This window comes from Ziziphus jujuba, chromosome 1, assembly GCF_031755915.1.
Source record: "Ziziphus jujuba cultivar Dongzao chromosome 1, ASM3175591v1".
Lineage (NCBI taxonomy): Eukaryota > Viridiplantae > Streptophyta > Magnoliopsida > Rosales > Rhamnaceae > Ziziphus > Ziziphus jujuba.
In genome coordinates this window covers 34,595,588-34,609,919 of record NC_083379.1, presented here as the reverse complement: position 1 = coordinate 34,609,919, position 14,332 = coordinate 34,595,588, and the positions used below count along the sequence as shown (strand labels likewise).

At 35.0% G+C, this 14,332-nt stretch overlaps 2 protein-coding genes across 5 annotated transcripts; both read left to right on the top strand.

Moving 5' to 3' along the window:
* Positions 1 to 143: 143 nt before the first annotated feature.
* On the top strand, positions 144 to 6,757 carry LOC107429883 (peptidyl-prolyl cis-trans isomerase CYP37, chloroplastic). Of its 3 annotated transcripts, none has more exons than XM_025077953.3 (12): positions 145 to 391; positions 1,107 to 1,364; positions 1,448 to 1,537; positions 2,022 to 2,117; positions 2,463 to 2,570; positions 2,790 to 2,839; positions 3,665 to 3,767; positions 4,758 to 4,811; positions 5,645 to 5,803; positions 5,928 to 6,050; positions 6,201 to 6,250; positions 6,353 to 6,757. In XM_025077953.3, exons 1-12 carry the CDS (start codon positions 209 to 211, stop codon positions 6,462 to 6,464), a joined length of 1,386 nt encoding a protein of 461 aa, XP_024933721.1. In that variant the 5' UTR covers positions 145 to 208; the 3' UTR covers positions 6,465 to 6,757. The 3 variants fall into 3 exon arrangements, with proteins under 3 accessions (XP_048327273.1, XP_024933721.1, XP_015896148.1); XM_016040662.4 differs by having other exon boundaries at positions 251 to 391; positions 1,099 to 1,364; XM_048471316.2 differs by lacking the exon at positions 6,201 to 6,250 and having other exon boundaries at positions 144 to 391.
* Positions 6,758 to 8,291: 1,534 nt separating this feature from the next.
* On the top strand, positions 8,292 to 11,682 carry LOC107429863 (uncharacterized). 2 transcript variants are annotated; one of them, XM_048471333.2, is made up of 7 exons: positions 8,292 to 8,916; positions 9,449 to 9,589; positions 9,695 to 9,808; positions 9,917 to 10,090; positions 10,688 to 10,803; positions 11,007 to 11,211; positions 11,307 to 11,682. In XM_048471333.2, exons 1-7 carry the CDS (start codon positions 8,413 to 8,415, stop codon positions 11,310 to 11,312), a joined length of 1,260 nt encoding a protein of 419 aa, XP_048327290.1. In that variant the 5' UTR covers positions 8,292 to 8,412; the 3' UTR covers positions 11,313 to 11,682. The 2 variants fall into 2 exon arrangements, with proteins under 2 accessions (XP_048327290.1, XP_015896109.1); XM_016040623.4 differs by having other exon boundaries at positions 8,301 to 8,916; positions 11,127 to 11,211.
* The last annotated feature ends 2,650 nt before the right edge of the window (positions 11,683 to 14,332 follow it).

Genomic DNA, 14,332 nt, shown 5'->3' with positions numbered 1-14,332 from the left:
CATAATGAGCCATTTCTTAATTTTAATAGTTTTTTGAATAAATTTCTTTCTTAAATTTTCGCCACGTGCTCCCCAAAGCAGTGAATTGGGGCCGGGGGCCTTATTGACATTTCAAATTCCTGAGAAGCAAACAAAGTGATCCAGATAGGCTTTTGTGGATTAGGCGCGCCAAAAAATAAAGCTCTGAGTAACTACCAACTTCGGGTTGATGGCTTTCCCGTTACCCTCCGCCATTGCCACCCACAAGCTTGCTCTCAATGTTCGTGTCCCTTCCTCAACTCGAAGGCAAATTTTAAAGCCTACCCATTTCATATTTTGCTTCAATAGCAAAATCCCAGAAAGATCGGCCCGCTTCAGAATTCCTTGCTTGTCCATAAAAGATGTTTCTAAGGTTGCTTTTTGATCCTAATCTTATGTGTTCTCTGCTCTCTGGTAATGATGCTAGGGCTTTTTGGGCCCAATTTTGTATAAAAAATCTTGACTTTGTACCAGTGGAGTGCTAAATAGTTGACCCTTTTCTTTGCATTGTAGTAAGATTATCCGGCATCTTTTTTAACCCGGAAGTTTGTTGTTGTAACTCGTTTTGTACTTGCATTTCCTGTAAGCTAAACAATGCCAACTACAACCTTTGTTCAATTATTTATTAAAACTTCCATGTCAGAAAATTTTATGAAAGCCCCAATTCAAATCATAGAGAATTAAGGTGGGCTTAATCCAAAAAAGACATTATTTATTTATATATAAATATTTTGAGAAAAAGAAGAAAGAAAGTAGTAATGATATTGATTTATGTCAAAACTTATGGTGAGAAACTCAATGCTGTATTAGCGTAGTTTATACTAAATGATCATATTTCTTTTTACCGGAGTAATATCGTGTATAATAATTAGGATTGATTGCTTTGTTAAGAAGCTGAATTGTTTTTGTAAATTGCATGTTTAAAAATAATATTTTCATATAATTATTTTTTGGACTATCCATGACAAGGAGAGCTGAAAAGTGTTCTCATTCATCTTTTTCACTTTTTGAGTGAATTTGAAGAACATGTATAGTACTGGTCTTTTAAGCGGTCTTCTGGTTTCTAAAATGGATTTTCAGTTATGCAGGAACTGGCAGACCAACCTGACATTCCAATCAGCTTGAACATGCCAACAAAAAGACATAAAAAGAAACTTGAGAGACTGATTGCTGTAATCTTATTGTTTATTCAATTTTCTTGTCCAATTCCTTTTGTTGGTTGGGACTCTTGGTCTATATCTCCTGGAAAGGCAGTTCTTTATTCTCCAGACACCAAGGTTCCAAGAACAGGCGAACTTGCGCTTAGGAGAGCTATCCCTGCTAACACAAACATGAAGGCTATACAGGTTATTATTGATAGCTTTATTTAGTTATCTGCTCTCTTAATACTGATTCAGTCAGCTTCAGTCATCTTTGCTTCCATTTACAGGACTCTCTGGAGGAAATTTCATACTTGTTAAGAATTCCACAAAGAAAGCCTTATGGAACCATGGAAGGAAACGTCAAGAGAGCTTTGAAGGTGTACCACTTTTCTTCATATTCATCCTCTTCTTCTTTTTCTTCTTCTTCCTGTGCATACTAGTAGGTTAGTTACTGGTTGAAATGTTGATTTTGAATTTGTGGTGTTTCTTATTTAAGAGAACTTCTCCTTCAGTTGTAGTTATCAAAGTTTCAAAATTTATCATGCTCCTTCACACAGTTACCCCCAAAACATGGCGTCGAGGAGAAAACTATTTATCATTACTTGAGTTTTGTTCTGAAATGCAGAGAAATTACATTCTCGTTATTTAATTTTTACTCTGCAACTAGCAAAGGAATTTCATTGTTATATGGCATGGTGAAAAGTACCCACTTTTGCATCGCATGGTACTCTTTGAGTTTCTATGTCAATTTATACATGTGTTTATTTATATATCTATCAATTTATTATATTTTGAGATTTTATTTTTACCTACTGTTTAAATTCATTGAGTTCAAAGGTTGCTTTCTTTTTGTTAATTCAGATAGCAACAGATGAAAAAGATTCTATTTTGGCAAGTGTGCCGACAAACCTGAAGGAAAAGGGTTCAACGTTGCATGCATCTCTTATTGATGGAAAGGTATATGAAGGTACATTGGAAGAAAGCTTCACAATCTATAAGAAGGCTTCTGTAGATGTTCAATATCTGAATGAAGAAAGAAGTGAAACATTGACATTATAGTTTTAACAAATAACTTAACTTTTCCTAAAGTTCTAATTATTACTCAATTGTGTGTTACATTGGAATATGCTTCTTGACATAGAATTGAACTATTATTGATAGGATGGTGGTAATTGGAAATCTGCTATTGGATAATAAATGGGTTTATAAGTTGGAGATTTTACACCCTCATAAAAGCAAACTTGATCGCTATGTTCACTGCAGAACTTACCAGAATGTTACTGCTTTTCTATTGATGTGCAGGGTGGGTTGCGAGCTCTTCTTGATAGCATCAATGAGAAGGACCCAGATAAGGTGTCTGTAGGCCTTGCATCCTCACTGGATACTGTTGCTGAGCTGGAGTTATTACAGGTAACTGCAAACAATTAATAGTACTAGATATTTTGTTTGCTTCTTGTACCATGTAGAAAAATTTATGATCCTATAAATAATCACTTCAAACACTCTATATTGTCATGCTGCTAGAAGATGAGTGTGTGTGTTCGCTGTGTGTTTTATGTTTTGTAGTCAAGTGTGTCTCAAGGGAAATATGGACATGTCCAAATTACAACTTGTTCTTGTTTGTAACAGGCTCCAGGGTTATCATTTTTGTTACCCGAGCAATACCTGAAATACCCCAGGTCAGTCTTGTCTTTTATCTGAAGTTCTTAGGCTGATTTCTTAGTTTTCTTTTTCCTTTGGTTGTAGCTGATAATTTATATCTGTTTAGTAAGTATTAATATTTGAATCAACTATAGATTCATATCTGGGGCAATTTTTTGTCAAGAGGATAATCACTAAGGTCATTTTCATCGGTTGATGAGAGTAACAAAATGTAACAAATGTAAGTCTTGAGCCCATGTACTTGAAAATAAATTAATCTATGCTAATTAAACAATTTTTTACCAAACACATTCTTGGGATTGAATTGATGTAATCTGTTGTTATTCATAATAATAATTTTTAATATGTTAAATTTGAGTAGTTTGGTAGGTTTGTAATGGTTTATTATTTCTTCAACTTGGTTATAAGTTTAAGTAATCAGATAGCCACCTATGTTCTGGCTTTTCTAAGGACTTGACTTGTAGTTTGTTGTTTAATATGGCAAAGTACTAAGGAGCATATGTTATAATGGGCCGAGTATGTTATATTTTATGGATTTTTTAAATGTATGGTGAATTGTAGTAGTCTGTTGGAAATTGTAATGGTCCATTTCTTATGGGGCATCTGATGTTAATGTCTTTCCATGTTCTTCTTGTATGCTTGTTAAGGAGTAAATATTTAAAAGTACAGTTATGTCTCCATGTTGCATCATTGGTTTTCTTATTCAACAGTTCTTTATATTCAATCAACATTATTTATATGCACATGATGAATATCTTTTTTATGTGATTATAAATTTTGGATTGAATTCCTGAAATTCTGTAAATAGAATATCAATTTTTGTCTTTTTAAATGATCTGTAGGTTAACAGGGAGAGGAATTGTGGAATTTACCATTGAAAAGGGAGATGGTTCAACATTTTCTCCAGAAGCTGGTGGTGAAGCAAGAAAGACTGCCACAATTCAGGTATGCAGTATGCTTAAACTGACACGGTGTACTGGAATGAAAATTTACTTTGGATATATTATAAGACATCAAGTCTTACATGGCACATGCTTGAATTAGGAAGCTACCGTTTTAGTAATTAAGCAGGGTTCAGAGCTCTGTAGAAACTTATAGGCTAGCACTTTTATTGTACGTGGATCTATAAAAGGTGTCAGAGCCAACTTTTCATGCTGCTCATGTCTGACTCATGGGCCATAGTGGAGATTTTCATCCCAAGAATCCAACATTAAGCTGCTGCAGTTAGTTGATGTCCAGAATTCCATGATCTTGTATTTTCCCCATTATTAGGTAGAGTTCGGATGAATTCCTAGCAACAAAGAGTTAGTATTGTACTACTGCTGAGTTAGTATGGTACTACTGTTTTTAATTACTCTTGCATTTGTGTTTGAGACTCAAGCAAAACTCATAATGTTGTTGGCTGTAATCATTTTTATATTTTTGGTCCCCAAAATTTTATTGCATTTTCATGCCATTCAGTTATCTGCTACACATGTTGTAAGTAATCACAGGAGGAGGAAATTTTCTAGCATTAGCTATACATCAGTCTTTCTACAATATGAAAAATATAAAGAGATGTCAAATATGACTTCATATGGTGGAGATATTGGAATGGTTAGCAAAAGAAACTTAAAAAAAAAAGTAGGCAAAAAGAAAAAACAAAAGGAATAAATATGTATATATACTTGCCAGATTGACGGTTGAGAGTGAATACTGTATTCGACATGATCTCTGGGTTGCTAACTGCAACTAATATTCACTCTAAGGTCTCAAAAGACAGGGTATCATCATATGCTTGAATTTTTGCATTTGGATTTTGGTCTTGCTAGTTACTCTCTCTCTTCGCTCTCTTCTAAATTGTCTAAAGCATGATATTGGAAACAATATTAAATTAGGTGCATTACACTAGTGTTATAAGTTAATTTTGATATTAGCATTGAACGACGTCTGCAGATTGTTATCGATGGATATTCAGCACCACTAACAGCAGGGAATTTTGCAAAACTGGTAAGGTAGTTGAACCTCACTTTGCCTCATGAATTTGTGGTATTATTCATGGATGACCACTACTAAATTCTGCTTTATTACACTTCTTTACCTGTTTAATTCAAATATTTTTACAATCGCAATACCTTTGTAGTGTATAAGGTAGACAAGAAAATCGCTTTTGAACATAGTAAAAAGACTAAATGGATAGAAACTGATTAATTTTTTCACATTCAGATAAATATACCATTAGCAACATGTGTGATGCACTTGATAACTAGTCAGGACAAATGGATAGGAGTAAAGCATATTTTATGTCACATTATTTGAAGAAATTGAGTATCCATGCTTTTGTCTGGCCTATAGATCAAGTCATGGGATATTTTGAAGATGAGGTTTCTGGTCTACATAGTTGTTGATAATGAAAATAAGTAGCATATCCTTGTTGATGGTGAGATATTATAAAGACATGAAAAGGTAAACTTATAAGTGTACACATCTGCAAGAAGTTTAGACTTAACTGTGGTTCTCTGAAAGATGGGTGAGTCAAAATTGTTTAGCATGGAGAAAAGTATGAGGCCCAATAATTCTTTTTAGTTTGAAGCTGCTAAATAGATAATATAAATCCAAATAATGTAGGTTGAGTTGTGCAAATAAGATGTAAGAAAAATATGAAGCCCAATATTATCTTTTTAGTTTGTATCATGCAAGAGAAGACATGGGCTTGGAGTCTAACTGTAAACAAGTTAAATTGCATCGAGGCTCAAGAAGTTTGAATGAAGTTCTGTTTAATTGGCTTATCTTGGAACTGTATACAATAATTGAAAGAACACAATTTCCCTATAATACTTCAGGTAATTGATGGGGCATACAACGGGGCAAGGCTCTACTTTACTGATCAAGCCATTCTCTCAGACAAGGGGCTAGATAAGAACAGCGGTTATAGTGTTCCTCTAGAAATAAAGCCATCTGGGCAATTTGAGCCCTTGTACAGAACAACATTAAGTGTGCAGGTAGGTTCATGTTTTTCTAATTACAGATCTAGTAAGAGTGATCATCAAGATCATCTCCCTTTGAATAATTACTTCATCTTTTTATACTAGTCAATTATTTACTCTTTGTTTCCCTTAATGTAAGGATGGGGAATTGCCAGTTCTTCCGTTATCTGTTTATGGAGCAGTTGCTATGGCACATAGTGAGACTTCCGAGGAATACTCATCACCATATCAGTTCTTCTTTTATCTTTACGACAAAAGAAATGTAAGTCCATCTCTTTGTAAAGTCATATTGGAAATCAGGGCTTGATGCTTTCTTTTGAATATGTGTTTCACGTCCTTTCCATCTTGAAGCTACATTGAATATTTTCATATTCTGTATTATTTCATCTTGCTATGCATATCTTCTATATAGGCTGGCTTAGGGGGGTTGTCATTTGATGAAGGACAGTTTACAGTTTTTGGGTTTGTGTTTTCACCTCTTACCTTCCTTGTCAGTAATTGCAGCTCTAGTTTTGCATGGAACTGGTTTTTCTGTATTTCCTAATAAGTTGTCCCAACATGCAGATACACAACTATTGGGAGAGAAATTCTTCCGCAGATAAAGACAGGGGATGTGATTCAATCTGCAAAGCTAGTGGAAGGTCTAGATCGCCTCATATTGCCAAATGAGAGTTGATTTTGTACCTTTTATTGAACCAGAACCACTCTTCATTTTTCAAATTCTTGCCTTATAGAATGTAGCAGCCTGATTTTATCGTTGCAGGTTGCGCATCAAATTTGTATGTTTTCCATTTGAAATTCATCCTTCTGGTGCAAGATTTGTTATACTTGACCCCATAGTTGAAATCTCCATGGTCCTCGTACAGTCTCATTTCACCAAATTTCTTGTCTTGACCATATTATATTCTCAAACTCATCATTCTTGGGTAGGCAAATATTCTGAGCTTAATTCGTTATTTTGTTCTTTTATTTAACTTCTTGAAAGCTTAATTTGGAGGACATGGATTTTTCACTTTCATTGGTTAGACAATGATGGAAGTAGAAATTCATAGAATTTGATTTATTTTTACACACTCAATGAAACAAGAAATAGGACATTATATCCACAAGTTTTTAATTTCTTAATGTCTATATTTAATAACATATTACCTGAAAAAATATCGGATAATATATTGTTTGATGTGTATCTGCAAATTAAAAACTTATGGATATTCAGATTATTAAAAAAACTGATCCTTCCTATGATCTTTAAAAGAAAAGCCCCTAATATTCTCTATTTAATATTTTGAAAAAAATTTCTCAACAGTAATACAAAATTTTAATCTTAATAAATATACTAGTCCTCCATATTTAGGTTGCTTTTCTACAAGAATCCTAATATTCAATTTAATTTTTCCTTTTTGTTTGTTAAATATTTTAGACATGATTTAAGAAATCCTATTTTTACATTTTAAAAAAAAATTTATTATTGTTTTTTTAATTTTGTTAAAAGTCATAGACACCATGAAGTTGAATAGTTGATGAATGATGCAACTCTACATATCAAGCCGGTATGACATGAACCACAAAAATTAGAAATGTCGTACGGCTCCCATCTAATCTGCAAGTGGACGAAAAATATCTATTTGTATAAAGCATGGCCATTAATAATTTCGGTGGCATACAAATTTTAAAGCCGAAACGTTATCGAGATTCCATTGAGTACCTGGACTAGTTTCATGGGCCCACACATTCTTATCTTTGTGGATAACGTATGAGCTTCTAACAAACAGGTGGATCACAAGGATCCCCCACATTGAAAATGCTGGTGCTGTCATTAAGAAGGGTCGGCAATTTGTTCTGTGTACAACGTGTTCGTATTGGTAAGTTTTTAACAATTTCACTAGAATTCGTCATAATCTGGTCAAAAAGTTAAAAATAAATATTATAAAAAATAAAATAAACATTAAATGTATTTGAAAAGGAATAACGACTTCAAATATAAAAGAAAAAATCACATTTAAATATATAATATATACACTAAAATCATAATGATTAGTCTTGTAATGAAAAGAAACAGAAAAATATTTCATGCTTTTATCAAATGCCTAAGCAAATTAATAATTTTTTTAAAAATAAAATTGTAAGAATGATAAGAGTAAATTTTTTTTTTTAAAAAGTCAACTCAAATTGTTATTTCATGGATTTTTTATTTTTTAAAATTTCTATTTTGCTTGATGTGTTATTAATTTAATTTAATTTATATTTTATTTTTATTTTTTATGACTAAAAGCCACCTTTCTCATGTGGCCTGCATTCAAAGTCCAAAATCCAACGCATTCCCCAGTCATCATACTCATCTACATGATACCCCAACCATTTTATCCCAAACCTCCAATCACATCCAACCAAACATCAAAAAAGTCAAAAGCCTCTCCCAATAATCCTTTACCAAAAGTCAACCATAAAGCCTACGCCATAAAAACAAAATGCTATCCTACAATGCGATGCACCAAATTGCAAGGCGCAGCATCACCAATATATGAATTTCGTCTTCAGCATTCCAAACTCGGAGAAGAAACACAGTGGTGTCTGGTCGCTCAGAGCGGTTGTACATCTCCCAACCTCAAAACCCGCGACGGGCCATGGCCTCCTTCAACACCATAACCCACCAGAGATTCCTCTCCCTAACCAAACCCAAATCCAAACCCACCTCTCCCAACCCGAAATCCGTACCCATCGTAAACTTCCACGGCTCCAAGCCATCACAACACTCAGTCTTCTCGAGAAACAAACGGAAAGATAGCTGGGCGTTGAATTCCGTTGTGGAAGAAGAGTGCGATGTTATCCCCGTACAGAGCTCGGATTCTACGGACCAGCAGGAAGGTGTGGTGGTGAGCCGGGTTGAAGGTGGAGGTGTGGAGGACGGCGAGTTGGTGAGTCAGGTGGGTGGGTTTGGAACGAGCGAAGGGATGTTTTTGTTTGAAGGAGCATTCGGGTCCGGGTCTGGGTCGGGTGTAGGAGACGAGAGGAGTGAGAATGAGGATATGGTACGGCTTGTAGATAGGATGATCAATGCAACTATTGTGCTTGCGGCGGGTACTTTTGCGGTCTCGAAGTTGCTCACCATCGATCGAGATTACTGGCATGTAGGTCAACCATTTACGTGGGCCCTTTTGTTTTTTCTTGCCAATTTTTTCGTTATGTATTATGGGTTTTGAAACGTATTTGATTTTTCGTGGTTTTTCTGTAAAATTTTGAAGATTTTGTATTTATTTGGTATTTAAAAAGTTGAGAACTTGATGCAAAATATAAAGTGAGGACGGAAATGGGTTGTGGGGTTTGTTGGTTTATTCTTTATAGAATAATTCTTGAAATACAGAGTTCATGACTAGCAGAGGAGCTACATGTAGTAGTAACAAAGAAACTATTTTTGAAGCTGAATGCTTAATCGGATTTGGAAAAGGCTAGAAAAATATGGTTTATGGAAAAACGATATTGTTGCCTGTTTTCTTCTAACTTCTTCACTGATTGCTTGTAAAAAGTTTATTAAGTTGTGATTTCGTTTTCCATCAAGTATAAGCTATTTATGGTTGTATATGATATTGACTTTTTACCTCCTATGTATTCAACCAATTTGATTTCGTTGGATTTTTTTATTTTTTATTTTTTTGGATGCAGGGATGGACCCTTTTTGAGATACTAAGATATGCACCTCAGCACAACTGGAGTGCTTATGAGGAAGCTCTTAAAACAAACCCAGTTTTAGCCAAAATGGCAATTAGTGGGGTGGTATACTCTCTAGGGGATTGGATTGCACAGGTTAGTACTTATGTTGTGAATATCAAATCCTCTTGTGTTTGATTATTAAATTCTCTCACATACCATGTGTAGTTCTCATTTAAAAACTAATTTTGAAATCTGCAGTGCTTTGAAGGAAAACCTCTCTTCGAGTTTGACCGTACAAGAATGATAAGATCAGGTCTTGTTGGTTTTACCTTGCATGGTTCCCTTTCTCACTACTATTACCAGTTCTGCGAGGTAATCATTGTGTGGTTTATATTTCTTTCTGCTGTTGTTTATTTTTGCGCTTCATGTTTTCCATGCCTTTTTAATTGCTTACACAAACACTCCTCTGTTCCCTTCCAGGAGCTTGTTCCTTCCCAAGACTGGCGGGTCATACCTGCCAAAGTAATCTTTGACCAGACCGTGTGGGCGGCAGTTTGGAACAGCATTTATTATACGGTTTTGGGATTTTTGCGTCTTGAATCCCCAGCCAGTATTTTTAGTGCATTGAAGGCGACCTTCTGGCCCATGTTGACTGTAAGACAAATTCTTAGCCTTCTGTGCTTGTACTTTTTCATTCTTCTATGTGTATTTAGAGCTGAATTTGAAAACCTAGGCAATTCCCTTTCTGTTTCCTCATGCTAGCAAAGATTGAAAGAGTAGGACCACTCATCCAAAGTCTTTAAATTTTTAGTAGTTGCGTTTCTAAGTTAGATATATGTTTATAGTTTTGCCAATCAGAAACTGCTTATATACATTCACAGGTGTATAGAAGCATTAATCAACTGTTACTAGTGTTGTGTATTTTTAACCTTGTAATAAGAGTTAATTAGATTTTCAAATTTAATCTGAAGTACCAAGAACTTTGACAACGTTAAAGATGAAACTAATCCTTATGGTTTTTGTAGAAGCCAAATTTTTGTCTGTTGAGTCAAAAGTTCTATGTAAAAATGTTTGTTTTGCGACAGACAGAAATTCAGGACTATCAATCTTTTTTGGTTCATACTCGACTATTTTACTTGATCGATTTCTTAAGCAGTGCTTAATAGTGCAATTGGCATGTAAATTGATGTTGATAAGTACATGCATTTCTTTGACATCCTGCTCTTTTTGGGGATATAACTTGTTATGCAGGCAGGGTGGAAGCTTTGGCCTTTTGCTCATCTTATAACATATGGTGTGGTCCCAGTAGAACAAAGGGTTCTGTGGGTGGACTGTGTTGATTTAATTTGGGTGACTATACTATCAACGTAAGTATTTTATGTGAATTAATTATAATTATCTAATAGCAAGTGGAGAAACATGAATTCTTTCTATTGTAAAGTGATTATTTATTTATTTTTTTTCCCCTCCTAAAATGCCAGATAGATACATGATTATACTTGTTATAATTATCCCAAGCTTTCCATTCTTACCATTGTTACCTCTAATGTACAGTTTTGATAATTTCCAGTTTTTCCTTGCATATCCAAGAACACTTTTTCATATTCCCTGCATCTTGCTTTGGCAATCATTTTTCCTGTCTTGGGCTTGGATTGATCTCTGACAATTGGTCAACATATATGTTTGCTAGTTATTCAAATGAGAAATCAGAAGCAAGAATTTCTGAGGCACCTGTGGAAGCAATTTCCAGCTCCTCGAGCACAGGTCCCAATGTGGTATGCACAACAACTCTTTAGATTGGTGCGCAAGCAGAATTGCAATTCATATCTTCTGATATTCTGCCATTCTTTTCTTCTTCCCTATTCATCAGGATTAAAAAGAAATAGATTCAAAACAGTTCCAAGAGAGGTATACAGAAGAGGAGTTGCTTAATTGGAAAGTTGAAGTGAGATCTACTTCACCAGGGCCGTCAATGGAAGAGAACACATGACGAAGAGAACACATGGTGATCGGGAATGCGGCTCCATGGGCCACAGGAAGGTCTATAGTATACACTGCACATACCTTGGAGACATGCATGTCTACTTCAGATCACACATCTTCTGCATATGCATGTATTGAGTATAGATGTTAAGATAGTGTAACAATTTAAGTGTAAAAATGCATGGCATTCTGTTCCTGCAGAGGACCTTTATAGGAATATATTTTTCTGCTATTTATAAAAATAACTGATTTGGTGTTTTCAACGGCTTTGCTCATATAGGATTTGTTGTTCTCTGAGAATTTATAAGGATGTGGCAGATGGAAGAATATGCAATGGAGCAGTACTAATGAGATAAGAAATTAAGTTCTTCCACCTTAATTAGGGCATCAACACCAGCATGTTCATCACATTTTCAACTCAAATCTATTCAAGGACCACTAATACCACATAACCACCTTTAGGTAGAGCGTCTTCCCTTATGCCTCAAGATGCTGCAGCTTTTAATTGCAGAAACATGATCCAAAAAGGACAAAGGTAAATGAAAGAAAAGAAAAGCCACTCCTACTGGCATCTTGTATTTCCGATATTGATATTACAAGAGAAAGAATGTGTATTGGGTGAAAAAAAAAAAAAAAAAAAGAAAGATGAAATGAACATTTAATATGAGACGACTATCAAAAGAAGACATGGTATGCAATGCCAAAATTGCCGCAAATCTGTATGGAAATTGTTGAATGAGGTAGAAAGTATTATGACTTACAAGGATATATCAGAAGCATTACAAATCATGATAGAAAGAAATGTCGGATGAAGCACACATTATAAATAAAAAGTGTACAAATATTGGTATACTCAGACCTAGGGAAGCCTATATAATATTTGTCTGTACATAAATTTGAATCGGATTTACTGAATACCATTTGTCTCCTTTGTGTACTGCAAACTTTTTTCAAAAAGATTTTGGCATGATAGCGGAAAAGATGCAATGAGTCCATTCAATTCAAAGAAACATTTAGCCAAAAGGATTTGGAAAGAAATATTTGCAGTAACAGAGCAATAAAAAGAGACAAGACAACATCATATGTGCAAAAATGCTGTGAATGATTGTAAAAGGGTAAAATATGATGTATAATTGAAGACAAGAGCATTACCAGGTAGCAGACGTTTCAGCATTCAACCGATCCATATGCGGAAGGGTTGAAGAAAATTCCTAGCCTCGGGGTGGTCCCATTCCAGTGATTTCCACTCTTTTTCGACATAAATCTTCTCTAGAGAACAAGCATGCAGTTCCTTGTCAAGGAAAGAGATCCTCTTTAGGTTTGGACGGTGACATATGTAAGTCTCTTGTAGATAATCAACCATCATTGCTTTCCGACTCTTGCAGAAAATCTCTAGGTCTGCTAGATGCCACAATTTCAAAATCTTCAGTTTAGGAAGGTAGAAGTTGCCGCTACCACTACTTTCTTCTTGAACTTGAACTTGATCTTCTTCATCATATTCATCAGGTGCTATGATTTCCACTATTTCCTCACAATGTGAGACATAACTTTTCCAGGTTTTGGAGGTAAAGCAATAAAGCAGAACAGTTTCTTTACTTTTGGACCGTATGTTACTTTCTTTGAGAGAGGAAAAAGTTCAAGAGGTAGTAGAAACGATGTTCCTCTCTCTTTCACTACCAACCCACTTACATTCTTAAGGTAAAAAAGACATATTGATTCAAGTCTTAGAAGAAGAGGATTGGTGCAAGAAGTAAGGACATGCTCTATCCCAGCACAGTTGAAAATACCACAAGCCTTCAACTCAGATTGCATTCTTTAATCATGAAACTTCACGGAAGCTTTGCACATCGTGACACTCTTCCAATTGCAGGAACTCCACATCTTCAGGGAGAACAAGCCGGTCTTCTTCTGGTATGCTTTCATTTAAGTTGCGGTTCTTCAGAAACACAATTTTGTTGTATTGAAATTCATCATATATGATGTTAAATCCCAACATAACAATGTAGTTGGAGGGTGCTCTCTTGCCTAAGGATTTCACATAGCTATTAAATAGAATGATATCATATAAAATATAGAATCCAATTTAAAGTCTCCAGGTTTCTTAATGTTGCTAATTCTTCTACTTTTACTTTTGCTTGAAGTTTAAGGAACTGGAGAAGAGAGAGTTTTGGCAGAATACTACCAGGTATGATTTCTAGAATTTGGTACTGAGATTGAGGTATCTTAAATTGTCCAACATTTCTGTACCTTGTGGAATTTGCGAAATTTTAGAGTCACGAAAATTTGGCCTCCTTAAAGCCTTGGGATTTGCCAAAGATGGCAGTTTATTCAGCCTTCAACACTTCTTAAGCAGCAAGGCAGTGAGATTCACCAATTCACATATTGATTTGGGCAGATATTCGATATCTGTCTAGGATAAATTAAAAACACTGATCCCATTCATATGTGCAGAGAAACAATCAGGAATACTTGTTATCAGTATATTATTAGTCAACCACAGTGTTGAAAGTCTAGGACACCTTGGTAATACACCAGAAGGATCATATGATATCTTGTTGCTCATCAAGGAAACCCTCACAAGGTTCTTCACTTGGGACTTCTTCCAATCCTACACCAGCTTCTATTACACATCCTGGATTAACAGTAGCAACTTGTAGTGCCATGTTCCTTATCAAATTATGCATCTTCACCAAGTACGTCCTACTATATTAACTAAGTCATTCTTCTAATAAACTGGCGTTTTCAAGCATATTTGCCATAGTATGTCCCTTCTCAAAATCTGCTTGTCGAGTTTTCATTCCCTTGATAATTCCTTTCGTCAATCAAATGCTGTATCAAGTTGTCTCTGGGAATTTCTTAGTCTTCCAGATAAGTGCACAATAAAAGGAGACAATCTTGAAGTTTCTTTTCAGC